Source organism: Panulirus ornatus, chromosome 39, assembly GCF_036320965.1.
Source record: "Panulirus ornatus isolate Po-2019 chromosome 39, ASM3632096v1, whole genome shotgun sequence".
Classification (NCBI taxonomy): domain Eukaryota; kingdom Metazoa; phylum Arthropoda; class Malacostraca; order Decapoda; family Palinuridae; genus Panulirus; species Panulirus ornatus.
In genome coordinates, this window is record NC_092262.1 from 10,367,306 (window position 1) to 10,390,709 (window position 23,404).

The 23,404-nt window shown below is 38.4% G+C and overlaps 1 protein-coding gene across 1 annotated transcript in view; it reads right to left on the reverse strand.

Annotated features, from left to right (window-relative positions):
- Positions 1–23,404, reverse strand: part of LOC139761122 (probable E3 ubiquitin-protein ligase HERC1) — a 121,771-nt gene that overhangs the window by 8,004 nt on the left and 90,363 nt on the right. Inside the window, 15 exon segments of the mRNA XM_071685048.1 lie at positions 1,100–1,253; positions 1,715–1,848; positions 2,646–2,798; positions 4,450–4,530; positions 5,452–5,564; positions 6,579–6,786; positions 9,454–10,748; positions 11,490–11,681; positions 11,798–11,974; positions 13,039–13,152; positions 14,533–14,661; positions 18,152–18,332; positions 19,483–19,628; positions 19,747–19,871; positions 21,695–21,763. Of these exon segments, the coding sequence (XP_071541149.1) occupies positions 1,100–1,253; positions 1,715–1,848; positions 2,646–2,798; positions 4,450–4,530; positions 5,452–5,564; positions 6,579–6,786; positions 9,454–10,748; positions 11,490–11,681; positions 11,798–11,974; positions 13,039–13,152; positions 14,533–14,661; positions 18,152–18,332; positions 19,483–19,628; positions 19,747–19,871; positions 21,695–21,763 (3,271 nt within the window).

The following is a 23,404-nucleotide window of genomic DNA, read 5'->3' on the forward strand; positions in this document are numbered from 1 at the left end:
CGTGTGTGGACGTGTAGGTATATATATGTGAATGTGGGTGGGTTGGGCCATTCTTTCGTCTGTTTCCTTGCGCTAACGCGGGAGACAGCGACAAAGCAAAATGAATAAAATAAATAATCTCTGATGCCCATTTCTTTCGGGAATTCCCTCAAGGGGATTGCCATGGCAAAAGCGTCTCTATAACTGGTGAATTCAAGTGCCACTTCTTAGCCACTGGAAGAGGGCAACTTTAGCACAGTGTTTCCAGAGGCTCCTACCTAACGTTCCCACTGATTACTTTGAACTAATGTCATTCATATGTTAAAATTACTCAAACAATTAATTAATAAAAATGATTGCCATATACCCCATCTTCCTTTTCATAAAAAAGGATGGGTCATGTTTCCTTTCTTTCTGTATAGTTTATCTCAATTCTCACACCATCTCTGAGGCATTTTCCCGAAGCTTTTCTAACATCCCTTTAAGCTTTTTGAGATGAGGATACCATTATTTATATGCTTCACTACACTTCTGGTTAGCAATGCTGACCATGAGCCATGCATGGTCTCACCTGAGTTCAAATCCCAGGCACTTTAGTGAGCCCACAATCAAAGTATCCTTTTTCTGCATATAATTCATACCTTTTTAAGAGCTTGAAAAATTTATTCCAATTCTGAAATGGATCTAAAACCTGCTTACTGATTTTAGTGGTGTAGATTGCATCTACTGGTTTGGGAACCTTTGATGTTTTAGAGGCTGAGTTATATATCAAAAAATTGAAAGTATATAGCCATAATTTTAATGCAGATATCTACTTAAGAGTAATAACATATTTATGATGTGATGTTTTTAAAGTACTCAAGAGTAGAGGCAAAGAAGTGCCACTGGAGTATGGATACTATTGCTATGGCTACCCTCTTGAAGGAGTTCCAGAATGGGACAGGCTTTGGAGATATAAATAGAAGAATAAGTTAATCTGGGCTTTAGTTAAAATACTGCTTTATGTGATCTAATTGGAAACCCTACTTATGAATATCTTCTCATAAGGAGAAATAATAGCATTCTAATCATATCAGTATCTTACTATACTGAATAAAATAATGAAGCATAATTAACATACCTGAAAACGTTGAGACAAGTCAGCCAAGTTGGCTGGGAGTCTTGACCTTCCAGATACAAATCGAACAAAAAGTACCCGTTCACAGGGACTGAAAGACTCCAAGATGGACCATAGCCATAATACAAGAGGATCATGCTCATCCACCTCACGATACCTGGTGAAGATGATACTGTTTCAGAAAACTAAAAAGAAAAAAAGAAGCTATAAAGCAATCTTATGTTCGAAAATCAAAACTGAGTCTGAGAGAATTCCCTAAAACATTGCCGAAATAAAGTGTGGGTACATTACTCTGTGTCATACTCAAGCATTACATTATGCTGCAAGACAAGTGGGAGCTCACCAAGCAAATTTATAGTGACAAGTGTCTCACTGAAAATGACAAGTTCTTGCTCAATCCACTAGAAGCAATAATGATTTAAGTTCTTCCAGGCTTTTAACACCCTTCACTAAAAGGCAGCATCTCATCAGCAAGCTGCTGTCTCAAAAGGACTCGAATTAACTTTTCTTGGGAAAAATAAAAACTGCCGGGATTATGATACTCATTATACAATTCAAAAGGTACCAAAAGATGAATGACTTCTGTGAATCTCAGGACATACAGAAGAATCCTCCTACCTGACAACTTTCTTGAGAGTGGCAACTGAGATATGTGGCAGACCACACACCAACTGTTCTAAGTGTGAGGCTGTCATTAGGGATAGCAGGGGAACAGGGACAATCCAAGCCATACCTTCTCTCACAGCTGCAACCTGAATATATAAATAGTGGTTAGAAAGACTTGAAATAACAAAACAAGAATTGCTGAAAGAAAGAATATACTTCTAAAGAGCAAGACACACACTACTGTCTACTGAATTCTTTGCTTTTTGGCATTTAGGCTGCAGATATAATTGTAGAACATGGTAAGGAGCTAGAGTTCAAAGATCAATCCAGGGAAAGCAATCCTGATATTATAGGAGTGGAGAAGAAAAATTTGCAAATAAAGCCAAAAGTCCTCTTAATCTGTCCAGAGGGGTGCATGATAGCAAGGTGGAACAATGAAGATAAAGGAATGGGGATTGAACCCTCTCAATAAGCGACACCAATCAATTTCAGATAACTGACAGACGGCTCATTCAGATGGTACATGGTAAAATGGCTGTAGGAAAGAAGTGTATAATGAGGCTGATGATTTACAGCCCTCCAAAAAGTGTGATGATCCAGAGCACTGGTACAATGACAATAATGAAGGAACAATCAAGACTGTGAAGGAAGCTGTAAGACATTCCCTCCTCAGAGATTGTGAAAACATGATAATGGGGTATATCAATTACAACGAAATTGATATACCTGAAGACAAAGGGTCATGAAAACACAAAATTCCTAAAACTTATAGAAAGAGAATTCCCTGTATATTATGGTGCATTTCCAGCAAATAAGCTGCTGTTAAGCAGGGAATAGATCCATTAGGACCACTACCAACCCAACTCATTAGATTTACAAAGACAACATATCAGTACAACTTTGTTCTCCCAACATGAAATCTCTCAGCCAATCTCCTACATACCTGTCTATCCATCTGGTGTAATCTATAATGGATAGTGCGGTTGACGTATTCCTGTCGATTTGCAAAAGTGAGAGGAACAGCTCGGCCACCTGGCACAACAGCAACTCTTACTCCCGTCAAACTCATACATTCAAAGCTCTCAAGTGGAATAACCTGTAACAGGAATGTAGAGTTCCAATTTACCATGTCCATATATGTATCATTATGGGATTCAAACTGATTTGATATTGTGGAATATGTACAGCCCTAAACCCTAATTCAGCATTTTTAAGCATGAAAAAGATATCTAAAAACTTGAAAGTATTTACAGAGAATCATATTTTTTCTTTTCCTTTGAAAGATATCTAAAAACATGGAAGAAACTTCATACGTATTCTCCATTTCCTGCTGTATAAAACGTTTTGGCTTCCTTTAAAAAATTCATCAGTCTGAGACCTATAATTTTGGCATCTATTTTGTGCATATTCTATGGTAATAATACAGTTACAGCAGTAACATACTGGGACAAGTCTCTCCATTTAACAGTATAGTGGGTCAACACAGAAAGACAATTCCTAAGTTAATAAAGAATGGTCTCAAAATGGCAATTCCTGGTAAAGGAAGAATGCCATACTTCAACAGCTTTCATTATCCCCTATAGTTTGTCATTTTTTTGGCTTCCAACTCCCATCTACCTTACCGTTCACAAAAAACTTATCTATTCAGTTTTTCTTTTACAACTGTTTAACTGATATATAAGATGTAACCCATTCTCTTTGTGGTGTGTAGTGGCTTGGAGGCTGGGCAAGACTTTTTTCACAGTATTGAATGTCCTCTGCCAAGAATGATGATTATATTGTCATGCATGTGGTGTAAATGATATTATAGAATAATCATTTACAAACAAATATGTTGCTGTTTATAACTAAAGATATGGTCACAAATTAGAAAAGTTTGTAAACATTTATGGGTGAATAAATGACAGCAGAGGCTGACCAGTCAATTTTGGTTGTAGGTCTGGGGAGGCCACACTGTGTTCGGTAAACTGTTAAGATACGGCAGCTTGTGACGGAACTTGCATTGACTGCCATATCAGATATATAAGAAAAATGAATAATAATTGAATCAAAAGGGATAAGCCCTTAGGTCCAAAACAGATATATTTTAGCTTCCTCAAATCTGACCCCCCAACACCTCTTCCTCAGTAAAAATGAAACAATTCTCCATTCCAAATTGAAATGCATGTGTTCCAAAGAACAACTTCAGAACTTTGTAACCGTTTTTCTTGGCTGGAAATTACAATATATTCAGCATTTTTTTTTGAGCATGTGTGGGATACGTTTGGAATATGCCAAGTATGATTCACCTTTTTCTAATATGTGCTATCTATCTATCTATCCCTGATGCCCACTCCCTCCAGAAACTTCCATCAAGGGAGTGGCAATGGCAAAAGAATCTACTTATCTCTGACTCCAAATTAGGAAGGTTAATGTATTGATGGTTGTTAGAATAACACTAATATCCATCACTGATATCATCACATTCACAGTCATAACAATTCTGCTACATGAACATAAAACCTGCACTGATGTGAATGAAATGCTAAAAGGAAACAATATTCAACTGAAAAACGAAAAGTATTTGAAGTATCTTAACATCCCTGTGATTAGTGAATACATTTTTCTCTTACAGTTACTGCACATAATGTGAGACAGTTATCATAAATCAACTATTATAAGCTTTTGTTACACTAAAACTGATTCCCAAGAACATCACATTTGCTGTATGTTACTGAAAAGAGAAAATTTTTGATTTAGTATCCTACCTCATGGAACGTGTCTTCAGTTACTCCATCTTGGTCAATGTCCCTGATGGCCCTCAAGCTCTGCATATATTCCACATCCACCTACAAAATAAAGCAGTGATGCAAAATACAAAATAAAGTTGGTGCAGATCCATAATATTGCAATATAATATACAATCTAAATAAACACTTCATAGGAGAAGTAGCCTTGCTAAATGGAGAAATCTGTTTCCGAGCTGATTATTCCTGTAAAAAAAAAAAAATCTGGGTAGTGTCTCAAAAGCTATGAGTTAATCTCCATGACCTCTAGAGGCTAGAAGCACCTAATCCTCTACCTTATGGTTAATGCCTCTCAACCTTCAGTGGTAGTGGCTCAAGCTCCATCTGAGTATGCTCCCCTCAGATTGTCAGTTACCATCTGGCCATGGTGTCATAACCCTGCCAGCTGTCTAGCTGAAGCAGGCTGAGCACTTCTTAATTCTTTGAAATCAGAATTTCACTGACAATGATACTGTCAGTTAAGTGAAAGGCTTTTCAAAAGAGAGAAAGATAGTGATGGAGTCCATTGAGCCACTGAGACATGAAGAGAAAAAATTAGTGTCCAAGATGACCAAATCATGCACCAAAAATGCAGGCACAATCGGTGCATTCCAAAATGAATAGCAAACTGGAGTGGGAAGCTAGAAACTATCTCCATCTAATGCTTTATAAAAGCAAGAACATAGGCAGAAGCCAACTGATAATTTTTTCTTGAAGACTCTGCCTTCATTTGTCTCTGACAGGACATGTGGGAAAGGTAAGGAAGTATACGAAAAATGGCACATACAATAATTATTTCAGGTTTTTGTCTACATATACATTTGTCTCATGAACAGATAACTAATTCCATCATCAATCTATGTGTCATATGCTTAATCACCACATTAATTCTGACTAAATAAGTCAAACTGCACATATGTGCAATGAGCACAAAATTTTTTCCACAAATCTCCCACTAAACACTTTAATGCCTTGGCCTCTTACCTCTTCTAAGTCTGCAGAAGAAGGAGCAATACCAGCCAGGAGTTTCCACATTAGAGGGGCCAAAGGCAAAGCCAGGGGTTTCTTCGTGCGAATGGCAATGCCAAATAATATTCCTAAAAAATATATTACTGGTCAAAAAGCATTCATTATACAGATCTTCATATACATCGAAAGCTTTGAAGGAAATGTATAAAAGTTCCAGCTTCTGACAAGGCAAAAGGTGATGATGATAATGATTGGAATGATACTAATAATAAATATTTATTTATTTTCTAACTAATTTGCTATTTACCTGCAACGAGCTAGTGCTAGGGACAGATGGAGAACTGTTTTATTTGTTCACATGCACCAGTAACTTTATTCAAAGCCAACCCCATTGACTAATTCAACTGATTAGAACTAAGATATTTCAGATGAAGTGTAACATGTATAATAGGGGACTATGTGTAGTGGAAGCATTTTCCAAGTGGATGCTGGGTGAACACGTGAATTTCAGATGAAGTGTAACATGTACGATAGGGGATTATGTGTAGTGGAAGCATTTTCCAAATGGATGTTGGGTGAACACGTGATCCACCCCATAAAAGCTGGGAATAAAGTTCATGATAACAGTTTTATGGGATTTACCTGTTCTCAGTATTCTTCAAGAATTACACAATCTCATCTTATAATCTTCATATCTTCCACGAACTAAACTGTCTTCTATTCTCTCATATCTCGAGTGTTTTCACATTTTTTCTTGTTCCATTTATTAGCACATTATATTAAGAAATGGCTCAAAATGCTCTACTCTATATATGACTCAATCTTCCATTCAGAACCCTTGCCACATTTTGGCCATTGTGCATTTGTCAATCAACTGTTCTCGACCTTGAGATGATAAGTAACTACACATCTCTGAATATAATCTTTTCCCAAATTTCAAAAAGAATATTCATCAAAAGCTCTGGATGACCATGACTATTTATTTATCTATAAAAATAGGAAAAATAACATGGGATAAATATACTGATGAGAAAAAATAAAAAAAAATGAGAAAAGATAGTAAGCAGTTAAACTTTAAGATTTACTGAACATCAGTACTCTTATGAAGACTACTAAGTTAAAAACTTCCTTCCTGTACTCACCTAGAAACTTGAACCACATCATATGATGATGCTGCGTTAGATCTGGATTGACAAGGAAACGATCTCGGTTGTTACCAGTATCAGACACAGCATTAGGTGTGGGTATTAGGAGTGGTACAGCACCAGTGACTAGCTCATTACACATTTCTGTCATGGTGTCGTCAAACACACCACCGGCATCATCTGCTCCTTCTCCAACAAGCTTTACCTAAGGAAGATGAATGTTGATTTGATTTTTTTCTCACATTTTTACGGTATCATTAACTGATATTTAGAAAAAACAAGGAGGCAGAGAGATGTGAGGAATATGGGACATGATTGAAAATTAATGGTCAGTAGAAAGTATTTGAAAAACCAAGAGGGCCAAGTCAGGACATTCCTTCAAAGGCTCAGTCCTCTGTTCTTAACGCTACCTTGCTAATGCAGGAAATGGCAATTAAGTATGAAAAATAGATTGAATTGGAATGATGTGGTATACCGGGATCGACGTGCTGTCAATGGATTGAACCAGGGCATGTGAAGTGTCTGGGGTAAACCATGGAAAGTTTTGTGGGGCCTGGATATGGAAAGGCAGCTGTGGTTTCAGTGCATTACACATGACAGCTAGAGACTGAGTGGGAACAAATGTGGCCTTTGTCTTCTTTTCCTAGCGCTACCTCGTGCACGCGTGGGGGGAGGGGGGTGCCATTTTATGTGTGGCAGGGTGGCAACTTACTGCCCTAGGAGTTTCTTCTATCTTTATGAGGCTCCTGCAGCACTCAGGAAGCAAGCCAGGTCATAAAGTGTAGTGATGTTGTAAGTGAGTCTGTATGAAGCACTTGGTGTCTTCTTTCTGGCAGATGTATTGTGGGCATGAAGGGTTTAGGGAAATGCTGAACTGGTGTTTGCACTGTTGTAGGGAGGGGTGATGTTAAGAGCAAAGACAGGAAAGTGTGACTTGTTTTTGTTTATGGTTGTTGGTAATGATAGGTGAAAGTCTGGTGGGATGGAGTTGTGCAGGCAGCTTTTTAGTTTCTGACAGGTTATTTCAGTGTACATGTGTTCTGTCAGTGTTAAATCTGTTAGAAGTTGGGTGACTTAAGAGTAGAGATTGCTGCATGTATAAGATTTTTTTACTACTTGGGATTGGTAGTTTGTTTAGGAGGGGTCTAGTGCTGTTGTTTAGAATTAAGTGCTGAGCATGTTGAGGTGGGATTGCAGGGGAAGAATTTTTGTTTCATTGGGTGTTTGGAGTTGCTTAGCAGCTAGCGATTATTATTCAAAATGCATTGTTTTGTGTGGTTTGCAGATTTTGTATATTTGCTCGTGAGAGGATGGAAGACCTTGCAGACGATGTGTAGCTTACAGTAAAGAAGATGAATTGTTTAAAGAGAATGTCAAGGGATTCTATTTTCTTTTCTTTCTGCAAATGATACAGGTCCAGTGGCAGACTCTAGAGTTTTGGAGAGTGTGAGAGAGGAGAAAGTTCAGGTAAATGTGAGCAAAAGTAAGGCAATGAGGTGAAGCAGGGGGTTCAAAAAAAGATGATTTGTATGTAAGTTTAAATGGAAAGGATCTGGAGAAAGTGAAGTAGTGTAGGTACTAGGGAACGGCTATGGCAGTAGATAGAAAATGGAAGCTGAACTGAACTGTTATGAGGAAGAGAGGTCCAAGATCTTAGGTGCATTAAGGAGTGTGTGGAAGGTCATTGTCTGTTAGGGGTAACGATGGGTATATTTGAAGACAAATTAATCTCAAAGTTGTTATAGGAATAAGAATCTTGGACCCTAAATGTTAAAGAAAGGAAGGGTTTGTAAATGGAAAACCCAATAACAATTTGTGGTGTGAGGCATGTTGACCTTGATGATTACGATAGAGGTGTGGTGGTAAGTGCAGTCTAACTGAGAGAGCTGACGTGGGCATATTGAAATGTTTCCCACGTGTGATCGGGATCAACAGAGAAAGACGGTTTAAGTAAATGGAACAAGGGGTGACACCAAGAGGGACATGGGAGGAATGAAGTGAAGGCGGCTTTGGGGTGTCACTGCTTGAAAATTAAGGAGGGTAAGAAGCAAGCATGTGACAGATTGTGGTATATGTGGGTGAAAATTATCAGGAAGTTGAACCAAGGTATATGAAGCTGTCAAGGTAAACCAAGCAACAGTTTGATTGGCTTTGTTGTGGTTGGCAGTTCCTGGTTACATTAATATTAACCATGATAAGTAGACAGTGGATGTCAAAATAAAAGGCTATGGTCGATTTGCTCAATCTTACCTTACTAAGGCAGGAGAAGCAATAACCGTAAAAAAAAAAAGTACACCATAAGCCAAGATAGAATGGGTGATTCCACAGATGAAGTGCTGTCTGAGGGTTTCAGTAAGCACAAGCACCACTGTAAGTGCTGAAGTTTGGAAGATACTAGTCTGGACCTCCAGATCTGAGACATTTAAATTAAACTGTGTCTGCAAAACAGGATTAATGCAATTTTTCAGCAACATTCATTCTTTGATTTCTACAACTGGTACAGTGGACTAGTTATAACATGACAAATAAAGAGCAAATGTCAATAAGTTCACTTGTGCTAACAACATAATTTATCATCAAATAATGCATGTGTAGAGTATATGTCATATTCTACACTTAAAGTAAGCTTACACGGACAAAACTTTAGTTATCTAATACCTTAGTCTTTACATGTACATATCTATACAATCTAGCACTGAGTCCTCACCAGTAATACCACATCAACCAATGTCAGAATGAATTCTGCAAGTTGATTCTGTACCATTGCACCAGTGGTTTGCTGTCTGCAATATTCGTGACTTTAATCTGTAATACTAGATTACTACCTTGCTAATAAGGGAAACAGCAATCAATTATGAAAAAAATCACTCACCTTCCATGCTCGTGAAGGAAGTCTCAGGTCAGCTGGTTTTAATTTGACAACTTGTCGAGCTAGCTGTGTAAAGATGGGCTTGCAAGGAGCTCCCCTACTGGATATTCGCTTCACTGTCACTTGTGGACCATAATTGCGTCCCTGAACCATGGTACGACCTAAACAACGTACCAGAGGCAGTGTGTATACCCTTGGTGACACAACAGAGCGTACATCAGCTGAAGTAACAGCACTCACATTATCTATATAGCATTCAGTACCTGGGGTGAGAGTAATGAGTTTCCATGATGAATAAAGCAGGTCACTGAATTGATGCAAAAGTCGGAGTCTGGCACACAGTGCACCTCGTGAAACATTTTGCAAGTTTGGGTACTGTGGTGGCACTGAAACTGGGATTCCAAGTTGCATGGGGGCTGGATTCCCTGGTGTCACTGGAGGAAGTGGATGAGCTGTCCAGGCAGCACTATGGCTCCTGCCAGCACTGATCTGACGAATACCTTTTCCTGACAAAGCCCGAATCAGCTGAGGCTCTCTAACTGCAGCAGAATGTCCTAGACCCAGTTGGCCATCACTGTTAACACCCCACCCAAATACATCACTGGTGGATGTAAGGGCTAATGTGTGCTCTGAACCAACTGCCACGTCCATCACAACATGGCTTGATAGGGCTGGCACTTGCTGTGGGCGGTTATGGCCTCTTGTACGAGACTCTGGCTGGCCAATGAGACGATCCATTCCACAAGTGTAAACCCGACCATCTTTAGTAAGGAACACAGTAAACTGAGTACCACAGCACACTTTTTTAATGCTAATCCCACACATTGCCTCCACTTTTTGGGGAGTAGATTTAGAGGTTGAGTTACCAAGACCTAGTTTTCCATAATCACCATCCCCAAATGCCCACACAGTGTTTCCATCAGCACTTAAACAGACAGTATGATTTAGTCCACATGCCACTTGTCCAATACGCCAACCATCCAGAGCCATAACTCGCTCAGGAAGTTTCTTGTTTGCAGTTGAGCCCAGCCCTAATCTGCCATAGTCCCCATTTCCAAAGGTAAAAAGCTTGCCATCAGAAGTCACAACAGCTGTATGTTTGAATCCACAGGCCAGTTGAACAACTTCCTGTCCCTGAAATGCTTCAATTTGTCGTGGTCTTCGTTGACGGTCAGAATTGCCATGTCCTAATTTCCCATAATCTCCATCTCCCCATGAAAACACCTCTCCACTGTCTGTTACTGCTAAGCTGTGGCCATCAGAGCCACAAGAAGTTGCAACCTGTGTTACAACAAAACCTGAAAAACAAACATAAAAGTAATTAAACAAAAAGTAATTATGTCTGAAAAATAACAACACAAGGATCAAGCTGCCTCACACCATATACTGTCCTCTGACATTTCAATTCCAATGCATTCACCATGGGTGCCCCATACCCCCTAATTGTACCCTCAACTGCCACATCATCCAGTCTTCTATTCAGATATCCCCATGCAAGATTAGATCCCATGCATCAAAAATTGCCAAAGGATTCATTCATCTCCTCCTAAAATACACCCTTTCCTCCTAACTCTTATCAGGTATTTATGCACTAACAGTTACCTACATCAACCTTGAACTTACTTTCTTACTCTATTTAACACAGTCCCACAGTTCCTCGTTCATCAGAAGTGCTTACCCACTGTATCAATCTTGCCCAGACTTTCCTCTCCAAACATTCCCATTCCATCTCAGGTTTCACCAACAGCGTCAGTTTTACTTAGTTTTCACTGAAGAGTCTACAATCAGCCCAATGAAATACTTCTGTTCAAGTCCACAAGTTAACATTATTTGGGCCTCTAAAGTTCCACTGAAAGTTTACCAACATTTCTCCTTACATCTATTTGCTTTTCTACTCTTTGCATGGTGCTTTATGTTTCTAATCTGTAGCTACTTGTATTCCTTGGTATTACATTTATACAAAAAACACACTCCTTGTATACTGCCAGCCAATCCTGTTTTTCAATGGCATACTGAAAGAATGCATAGCATAACATTACCTTGTAAGGTAGATATAACGGTGGGAGTGTGCAGATCATCAGAGTTACCCTGGCCAAGCCGTCCATAACTTCCTTCCCCACATGCCAGGACAGACCCATTGGCTGTCACAATGAAGGTACAATTCTGACCACATACAACTTGTTGTGCACATCCTAAGGTCTCTGTCAATACTGGAACCTGGCTGCTACGACCTGTATTAAAGAATTCTTTTCTGACATACGAACAGATTTTTAAAGAAATACCTATGCTACCTATTTCTTATCTACACGTGCTCACATAGTCTACTCTAGATTTAGCGATGCTTTACCTGTTTCAGCCAGCTGTCCATGACGTCCACTTCCCCACATGTAAACCTGACATCGACCGCCCACCTGCCAGTCTCCTGGCTGCTGTGTAGCCCATGACATTACTGCTGCATCTTGCTCTACATCCCATTTGCTGTTCTCTAATGCAAAACTCAACTCCTCTTTGTTATCTGAAAAATCTAACATATTGAATAATATTATTGAATATCCTCAGTCATCCATTATGGATGCTATCTCACTCAAGTTTGAAATCATGAGTGCAAATGAAAGAAAGAAAGAAAGAAATTTCAAATGTCACAAGAATTGCGGTCATTAAAAATAACAGGTAGCTCAGTCTAAGGCCACTGTGTATTTGCAGCAACAAGTTCACATAACTATTCTTTCAGTTATAAGCAGTTCCATAAATGGCGTTATGAAACATGAGCTCAAACTTATCCAAATTATCTGATTCTCCCTGTATAAGAAGAAAATAGATAGAGATCTACAAGTCAATATATTTAGTGCAAGATAATGAATTTAAATTTTCATGTAAAAGAAACTTTTTCTCTCTGGGATTAAGTCCCGTGAGCCATCAGGGTCTCGTACCTCTAAGGGTTATACACCTTTTAACCCCCAATATACTGATGAAATAAGTGCCTCCCACCCTTCATTAACCTCCTGACACCTAGCAGCAGTGTGGCAGAGCCCAGGTCTGCACTCCAACCAATCACCAACTCCACTCAGCAAGGACACCATCGTCCCAAGTCATTGGTAGAGACACATCTCATTATTGTACAGAGATGGACATCAAGCCAGTGGTGGTCAGTATAAGCTTGAGAAAGGTTTTTCAAAAAAGAGAAGGAAGGGCAGGAAAAACGACCAGAAAATGCTTGCATTACATTGCTGCAGAGAGAGTTTTTCAAACTTTAAAACATATCTCTCAAGGGTCAGTTTGTCTTGCATGCCATGGGAGCATACAAAATCAGTGGAGAGGGGGTTGAGAAACTTCATTGAGAGGCCAAGTATAGCAAGAACACTGCTTAAAGAGTCTTCTTAGCACACTAGGATCCTTATTTCCTTAATCGTGGCAACTTGAAGGCAACATCAGATCCACCCCCAAACAAAGGCCTTCCTAATAATATCCTCCAAGAAAGGCCACAGCAGAGGCTACCTTTTGAACTCATGGCTTCAAGTATATAGCAATGGCTTCTCACATATAGCAATAATACTGTAATAAGCTATGTGGTCTGCCATTATGACTTACCTGCATGTTTAAAGTGCCGAGCAACAAAAGAATGAGGAAGAGGAGTTCGTTGCTTCAGGCTTTCAGCAGTGCTGACAGCAGTGCACAAGGTATCCAGCCAATTCCATTCAGCAACTGAAAATGATTACATAAGCTTTCAACAGCTCGTACATTCATGCAAAAGAAATTACCTTTCAGAACACTTTTGCTTATGCTGATTACATGTAATTTCATTAACCTAACACATTCATGAAAAAGGCATGGCCACTCCAGTCATTAATGAATTTATTTGCAAAAAATTATAGTTAGAATAGTGAAAACCCATATCTCCAGAAATTGTACACTCCTAAAGTCTGTGGTTTCGTGCATTTGTGATTAATGCCATATTGGGGTATGAATTTCCAGTGAGTAATTTCAAAGAAAGTTTATTGAATGTTTTAAATAGTGTAAATTTACACATATGACAAACAAATATTACATTTAAACCTGCATCCAATATACAAAACACTCTTTTAAGATTAAAATATGTTCAGATTTCTGAAATTTGAAATATTCTTATATTTATATGGTACCAAGGATAATGGATTTTTTGTTACTCTGCTTGTACTAGCAAGTAATTCATGTTTGGGATTAATTTCACTTCTTCCATTACAATGATAATTAAAATAATATTGTGATATGAACTACCTCAGTTCTTACATGATTTAAAAATTATGTGCATAATTATAAATTCAAATGGAAAGATTGGTTTAAAAAATAAAATAGCATGATTTAGGAATTCTATAAGCTATTCTTTTAAGATTCAAAAATTATTGTGACAATCTTGATGTACACATGTGAAATATAAGGTACAGCCAGTATAGATACAGGACTTCTCTCTGGATTTCATCTAACAATACACGAAGACCAGCTCTTTTACCACACTTCATATTCGTCCTATCTGTGACATCTGATATTACGCATTAGAGGGTACTCATATATTCTACTTCAATAACAGCTTTTTCACATGAACATGCAACAGTGTGTTTGATGATGGGGTGGCATAGGGAGGGTGTTATGGACACTTAGTTATGCAAAGTGAGAGTCATGGCATATTGTTTGGAGTAAAGAGAAGGGATGGTGAAAGTCTTATGTAAGGTGAAGTGTGGCAAAGTGGCTGGAGTGGATGGGACTGCAGATGAATTTTGTGAGGAAAAAGTGTCTATGTTCAAGATTGGTTAGATAGGATTTTCCATGTATGCATGGCCCATAGTGAGATGTCTGAGGATTTTAGCAAGATTTCTGTAGTGCCTTCATATAAATGTAAGGGAGATAAAAAGTGAATGGTTGATTTAAAGAGGTAAAATTTTGTTTAGTGTACCTGTTAAGTTAAATGGGGGAGTGGTAACTGAGAGGATGGGTGTATTCACATAGCATCAGAATAGGGAAGAATAATGTGGTTTCACAACACATTAGCATTCACACAATATCTGCAGGGTCCTTCCCTTGTGAAGTATACATTTAAAGAATACTAACCTGGCTCAGGATTAGCAACATGGATGGGTGCGGCCTGTGTGCAGAGGACACTATCCAACCTTAGCAGTAACGCAAGGGAACACAACTGCTGTAGGTACCGGCTGTGCACTAGCTGTTCTCCGCTGCTCACTGTTGTTATGTGCAACAAGTTAACTGTTGTATCATATTACTATGTTTCATCTAACTATGTTTTTTTTTTTTTTTTTTTTTTATACTTTGTCGCTGTCTCCCGCGTTTGCGAGGTAGCGCAAGGAAACAGACGAAAGAAATGGCCCAACCCCCCCCCCCCCCCCATACACATGTACATACACACGTCCAGACACGCAAATATACATACCTACACAGTTTTCCATGGTTTACCCCAGACGCTTCACATGCCTTGCTTCAATCCACTGACAGCACGTCAACCCCTGTATACCACATGACTCCAATTCACTCTATTTCTTGCCCTCCTTTCACCCTCCTGCATGTTCAGGCCCCGATCACACAAAATCTTTTTCACTCCATCTTTCCACCTCCAATTTGGTCTCCCTCTTCTCCTCGTTCCCTCCACCTCCGACACATATATCCTCTTGGTCAATCTCTCCTCACTCATTCTCTCCATGTGCCCAAACCATTTCAAAACACCCTCTTCTGCTCTCTCGACCACGCTCTTTTTATTTCCACACATCTCTCTTACCCTTACGTTACTTACTCGATCAAACCACCTCACACCACACATTGTCCTCAAACATCTCATTTCCAGCACATCCATCCTCCTGCGCACATCTCTATCCATAGCCCACGCCTCGCAACCATACAGCATTGTTGGAACCACTATTCCCTCAAACATACCCATTTTTGCTTTCCGAGATAATGTTCTCGACTTCCACACATTTTTCAAGGCTCCCAAAATTTTCGCCCCCTCCCCCACCCTATGATCCACTTCCGCTTCCATGGTTCCATCCGCTGACAGATCCACTCCCAGATATCTAAAACACTTCACTTCCTCCAGTTTTTCTCCATTCAAACTCACCTCCCAATTGACTTGACCCTCACCCCTACTGTACCTAATAACCTTGCTCTTATTCACATTTACTCTCAACTTTCTTCTTCCACACACTTTACCAAACTCAGTCACCAGCTTCTGCAGTTTCTCACATGAATCAGCCACCAGCGCTGTATCATCAGCGAACAACAATTGACTCACTTCCCAAGCTCTCTCATCCCCAACAGACTTCATACTTGCCCCTCTTTCCAGGACTCTTGCATTTACCTCCTTTACAACCCCATCCATAAACAAATTAAACAACCATGGAGACATCACACACCCCTGCCGCAAACCTACATTCACTGAGAACCAATCACTTTCCTCTCTTCCTACACGTACACATGCCTTACATCCTCGATAAAAACTTTTCACTGCTTCTAACAACTTGCCTCCCACACCATATATTCTTAATACCTTCCACAGAGCATCTAACTATGTATATATGATAAATATAGTGGTTTCTTCATAGCCTTAATAATCTCCAAATCAGACAGTACTGTAATGATGCATTTCAAGGTGAATAAGAAAATTTTTGTGAGGTGAAAGGCGAGAGGAAAACAAAATAACATATGAAAGCAACTTTGAAAGAAGCAGATGAGGATGTGAAAATAGTCAAAGAAGAGGCAAAACAGGAATGTATTGAGTATTATGAGGGACTGTTAAATGTGTCTGATGAAAGGGTAACAGATGTGATGTGTTTGAGATAAGCTTGTAAATGTGTTTGAGATAAGCTTGTAAATCTCTAAGCTTTCTACATTTCTTGAACATTTGTTAAAACTGTTATAGTCATTCAACTTTATTTTTGGCACTCTGTTAATGTTACTGCCTATATTTATTGTGTTTATGGCTGGGATGCTCTCAGTAATTACTTCACATTTCTTTTGACATCAATTCTGGGCTCATCTTGGACTGACTTCAACCTTATATCAGGTTTCTCTTTAAATAATTCAGGAGTTCTTTGTTCTATACATTTAATATTTCTCCTGGCAGCATATTATCCTTGTACCTCTTCCATATGGTTTTCTTCCCACTTTAATAATTTCACATTTTTCAAGTTGTAGTGTTTATATTTAGCTTTAAAATTTTGGACATTCATAGAACTGATAAAATCAAGTAAAAAGTATACTTGGTCCACTAACATCACTGATAATGTGCATAAATTTTGTAAGTGTTTCACCATAATGCACAAAAAGTGCTGTATTAAGGCCTTAGTGTCAAATGAGCAGCCACAACACATATTTTGTTTATTTTACATACACTGAAAAACTTAATACTGCTGATCATTATTTTATAAAATACAAATTTTTTCTTGTTACAGTCATTGTAATTCACGGATAACTTTTTCATTACTGTGAAAATTATGAAAGACTGTAAAATTACCAGCTGCACCTGTCAGATGCAGTATTGTCTAAGTCAGGCATGTCCTGGCAACACTGCTTCCACTTGTGCTAGAAACACCTTTTACTGCCTCATCTTGGTCAAATTTCAGTGCTCGAAAAGGCAGTGTTCATAAAATCAATTTTACTCCACACATATAAACAACATCTCATCATCCTCAAGTATTTCATGATTATCTTCTGCCTGGTCCTCTAGATCTAGCTTAAAGCTGCTCAGTTTACTTCTTAGAAAACTCATGAGAATGTGCTGTATTTGGCATGGCTGGAGTGTGTTGACTAGGGAGAGGAATTCTTGTCTCATGCTCTTCCACCTCGGTGACCACCCAGACTTGGCAGATGACATTAAAAAAGGGGCGTGAAATTCAGTTATTAAATGTGTGTCTGAAAGAGTTGCTCAGCATGTGTAAACATATGTGTTTATGAGTTAAGGGGTTATATAGCCATTCAAGCTTCCTTGTTGGGCTTGCATATTTCTGTTTCATACATTTTCTGTACATTCCAAAGTACACAAGGGCCTTGCACAATGACATTCCATTGAGTGACGTTTAAGAATTAGGGATGAAGTCCTTAGAATGACACTTAAATTCTTGCAATAGCAATACTTTTGAAAAAAAAAAAATCATGTTCACTTTACCATTTCAAATATTCCATTCAGTTGATACTAAAATATGTTGTAAGGTTTTTTTTAGTCATAACACCTTTCATAATGATGTCAAAGTAAAATAGTACTAGAGTCCTATTCCAAAAGCAGTGGCCTCAAGACAACTCCTCTCATATGTCTGTGAGTAAGCGAGTTTGCTGCAAAAGAAATTATTAATAAAAAACAACAAATAAGAAAGCCATAAATCTTTTCATGAATGGGGATAAGCAGAGTGAGTACACTAAGAGTGTTGAAAAAGAGAAGAAAAGTGAAAGGCAGCTGAAGAGTTCATCATCTGGGAGATATAAGAATAGGTTAATATCCATAATTATTCATACTCATAATTCCATAATCATAATTATTTCATACTCCTAATTCCATATTCATAATTATTTCATACTCATAATTCCATATTCATAATTATTCCATACTCATAATTATTTCATATTTTTGATTCCATACTCATAATTATTCCATACTCACACTGCAATTAATCTTCCAAGATCAAAGAACACTTTAACGTGTAATTTAAAAAAAACTATGGAAGCTTACCCACTGGTTTCTCATGGTGGTACTGTGAAAGCAGGAGTGATGGCAGGTGGCACAACAAAGCTCTAAGGCAAGGTGCGTGGTGCAGTCCAGACATCCCCCACAAGTGTAATCGCATGCGACACAGTGCTACCACTCGCAGTTTATAAAACTGGTCTTCCGTCAAGGAAACAAACATCACATTCTGTAGCAAGATAAAAAGAATATATTACAAATATACTTATAAACTGCTGTATTTTATGTATACACATATATGTATACATATATATTCTGTCCTAGGATAACCTTCAACAGTACTAGGCTTCCACAGTACTCAAGGAGGTGGCCACATCCACTGGATGTTACCACATGTCAAAAATGCGATGATGTTGAGTGCATGTATTTGAGGCAGGTGCAGGGCATGGGAGGTGTAAGCATTTAAGTGTCTTCAGTATAGAAGCTGCATCTTGGGCATATTATTAAGATTATCACTATATATAATCCCTTTATGCAGGAGCATTAGGTGGAAACATTAGGTAGCAGTAGTTGGTAGGAACATTAGGCAGGAGCGTAAGGTAAAAGGAACATAGGCAGGAGCATTAGGTAGGTAGGTAAGAATGTAAGGCACTAGCAACAGATAGAAGTAGTAGGTAGGAACAACAGGTACACACAGTGGGTAGAAGTGGTCTGTAGAAACATTAGATAGGAGCATATGGAAACACTGTATTGGAATTGCCCTTTGCCAGTGGTTTGTTAAGAGTAAGATACTAAAGGCTAAGAAGTGACACTGGAGTTAAAAAATTATGGAGACTTTTGCAAAGGCATCCCCATTCATGGAGTTCCTGGGGAATGGGTATCACAGATATAGATAGACAGAAATCCCAGAACCCCTTTCATGGGGTTCCTGCAACGTCAAGGATGTGTTATGATCAAAAGCAGGGAACTGATGGACTGCTTTGAAGCAAGATGTTCCTCAATGACAGTGTATTCCTGTTCATCAACTGATGATAATACAACTTTACTAAAGATAGCTTTTAAATCATGGTGTAACCACGAACAGCTAGAGTGTATATGGCAGTGGATGGAATCATGGGAGTAGAGGCAAGTCATAGGATGGTGAGGGTGGTGAAGGCCCTGGGCACACTGAGGAGTGTGTGTAGAGAGAGATCACTGTATGTGAGGGTAAAGTATGGGAAAAATTATAACAATGATCAGAATATACACAGTCATACTGCACAAGGTAAAAATAGCTATATTTGCTTCAAGCAAAGTAAAAACCAAAATTTCTTTATAATTAAGGATAAACCTATTTATTTTGGACTAAAGTTTCTTGTACACAAATGTAATGCTCTTGCCTGTGACTGAGTAAGACACACAGCCAAGCCTGCTGTCCCTGTCCATGATACACTTGAGATTCCTCCAGAGCCTACTACTGTCTGAAGCAGGGAGCCATCTTGGAGAGACCATATGTTTACCATTCCATTTGTGCTCTTGTTACAACCTAGAATATGAAAAAGTTAACTTTCTATTCAGAAAAATGCTTTCATGAATTTTCATGGCAAGAAAAGTATTATATGTACATATACCATAAAAACTACACAAGCATCAATGTCACAAACCTGTAGCTAGCATAAGGCCTGAAGGCGATATGTCCAGTGATGTAACAGGGCCTTGGTGGCCACGTAATTGAAGCAAACACCGTGGACTGTGAGACAGAGTTGGTGAGACAATCTCTGGCTCGTCACTACAACAAGAAGACACAGTTTTCAGTGTGAAAAACTCTCTCAAGTCAATAAGGGCACAATTTGCCTAAAAAATAAGCCTGTATGACAAATTTCCCTCTTGTGTATTATACTCCTAATACAAAGGAGGAACAAAGGCTAATTAGCTTCTAAGCAGATAATTCATTTCCAAAATTATTTAACACCCAGATCTTTGCATAACATATACTATATCAGCATGCATGCTAAACTTCCAAGCTCCATCAAATGGGTAACCCTCATGTCTTACCTCAATTTCCTCCAACCCAAATCACTAACAGCCTTTGAAAATCAAAGACAATAGAAAAAGGAAGGAGAAATTTTCTCATAAATTCAAATGGGGTTTTCTCACCTTAAATCCTATTAAAATTGATATAACTCAAACAAATCTCTGAAAAATGAGGAGAAAAGCAAATGAAGAAAAATCCTCAAGCAAACTTAAAGTTGCCAAGAGAAATAAAAAAAAATAAAGCAAACCTACAGTCTTCACACACAGAAGGCTCATGCTCCTGACAAAGTTTTACATGTGCTGAAGATGTGTGCAGATACATTACATAAAACTCTTGCAATACCGGTCATGTAGTCACTGGAGACTGGCAGAGTACCAAGGCAATGGAAAAGTGCAAATTTCATTCCTATCTATAAGATAGGAGAATGGAAAGAGGCATTGAGTTACAGACCAGTCTCAATGACAAGTATGGTCCATAAGGTTCTGGAAAAGATAATCAGAGCAAACGGATGACTTTCTACAGAGGAGAAATTACCTACGTGGGAAACAGCACTTTTTTCTTCTTTTTAGAAGTGTGGAATACAGACTCAACAATTCAACTTTGTATGAAATGTGAAACATTATGAAGTGCCTGCTTCAGTCTGGTAGAACAATTCACTTTGGCCCACTAAATGTACTGTAAGATGAGGATGTGTTTAGATGCACTGAAAGGCTGTAAGCTCTAGATCAATACCATGGAAATGAAGCTATGGATAATATGTAAAACGGCATAAGCAGATGTATTAACCTCTAGGGAAATTTACATTACAATCTCATAAAAGAAACTTTCATCCATAAAGAAAGTAAGAACCACTGGAGAGAATAAAGAGATAAATTTATATTAAAGAAATACACAGTCACTAAGAAAAAATCTAGGATGCTTCAGACATGTTCACTGTAATCAAAGCAAGGTTTTGACAACCATATATTGCTAAAGAAAAGATGAACTTGCAAGCTTGATAGACAAAAATTTGCTTAACAAGTTGGTAATACGACTTCTGATAGTTCGGAAAGATAGTATACAGAGATTTCTTATGCTTGGCAGTGAAAGAAGAAAGGTACAGAAGCAAAACGTTATGTTAAATAAATTTATACCTCTGTGATGAGGGAATTCCTCCAACCATTCCAAAGACCTTTGTAAATAAATATCCTAAGTCTGAACATGAGAAAAGACAAATTTTCTAGCAAGGATTTCAGATACAATACTTCCAAAAACTAAGCAGAAAAGAATACTCATTACTTTTTAAAAGTGTGACCTTGCACAGACTCCAAGGTAATACAAAATGTTGTAACCTCACAAAGACAAAGAAACAGCAATCATGTGCCTACATGAGGGTAACGACGAATAAAAATGAGATGAAAACATATCAAGCTCTCTGAAGTGCCCAAAAAGATGAAATGTGAGGGCTAAAAAACACAATCAAGAAACCATAATAGGTTAGATTCAAGAATTCATCATATGAAAAATATCTGAAAAAGTTTTATTACAAAAAATGCAACGCTACCCTAGTTGATGCATCATAGCCATATGGTACTTACCAAAAGCTCTTTATTTTTTTAACAAAAAGCCACCAATCACTGGCACTGGGGCCTACATCAATGTCGAGCCTGTTGAATAAAAAATAAATGTCACCCAGTCAGCAAAGATAATAGACCTGTCACATTAAGCAAGACAGATTGTTGGAATCTGGGATAAAACGTATGAAGGTAAAGGATTTCACAGTCTAACTATGGAAGGAAAGAAGCGATGCAAGTATTGAAATTGGATGGCAAAACATTGCATATCATTACTACAGAAACAATTTAAACTCATCAGCTAAGACAGTCCTTACAAAAGGAGTCATTCTGATCCCTTGCTAAAAATCTACTTTTAACTGACGATCGAACCTTTAACTAAGACTAAATTATTAGGAAAATTAATATACAAACAATGAAAATGAAAATATGTTCAGTATTGAATAAGAAATACACAGTGGATAACATTACAAATCTGGGACTTCATTACTTTCATTATTTGAGGACAGTTTTGGTTAGATTGGTCTGGGTTAGGGTTGCAATGGTTACGTTGGGTTGGTACAGGAAGAAAGGACAAGATTGGATAGGTTAGGTCAGGTTATCAAATAACACATAATTCATTGGTTAATGTTATGTTATTAAAACTTTAACATCCTGGTTAGTAAGGGATTGGTTACAGTTGGTTTAAGTTTGGATTAGCAACATGCTGTGTTGAAAAAAAAAAAAAAAGTTCAGTAAGTGTGAGGAAAACAATAGTTTGATAAATTTTAAGACATCATAACTTTGTTTTTAAACTAGCAGCCAGCCTCTCCCACCAAGTGAGTTAATCCTAGCAACAAAAGCTTCATTGCTTACGCCCAATTTTTTGCCATCATGTATAACGTGATGAAACCAGAACCCAGGTGTTAAGGGACTTTGCCTACTTAAAGTTATGTCATGAGTGAAAAGTCACCTCTGCCAAAGCTGTATCATTGTCAGCTGATGTAATAGAGTACAATCTCTTCTTAAGAATTCCATTCTGTCCCAGCTACTAAGTGTACTGCAGTCTTGAAGCTGCAGGAGCCAGAGGTTGTAAAATAATAATAAACCAAAGCCTACCGTCTCTAGCTAACCTTCACAGACTTCTCCATGGTTTATCTTGACTACTTTATACATCCTGGATCATCCCACTGAGAGGATGTCAGAACCCCCCCCCCCCCCCCCCCCCCCCCCCCCCCCCCCATATACCATACTGATACAGTTCATTGTATTCACAGCAACTTTCTCACTCTCATGAATGTTTTGGTGTGAGTAATCCAAAACCTCTTAAACTCTTAATCTTTCATCTCCTTTTTAGCCTCCATCCCACATCTCTAGTTTCCTCCACTCCTGACACACAGATCCATATAGTCCATTTTTCTTAAACTGTCCTTTTCATATGCTTAAATATTTTCACTGCACTGTGGTTGGCCTTCTTAGAGTGCACTTACAACCATACCTCTCTCAGACTCTTTGGCCTCATCAGTTGGACTGCATTTACTAATACACCTTTCTCTGTCTCTGTTATTCCCTATATGATCAACAATCCTCACCACAGGTAATCCTCAGGAATTTCACTCTGGACACAGCTACCTTCCCCTTTTCTTATAGTTCAAGCCCAAGACTCATATCCATGCAACACTGCTGGGAATCCTAAATTATCAGACATACCCATCTTTGCTCTTACTTTCATAGACTTTTTTTCAGTGTGTTCTC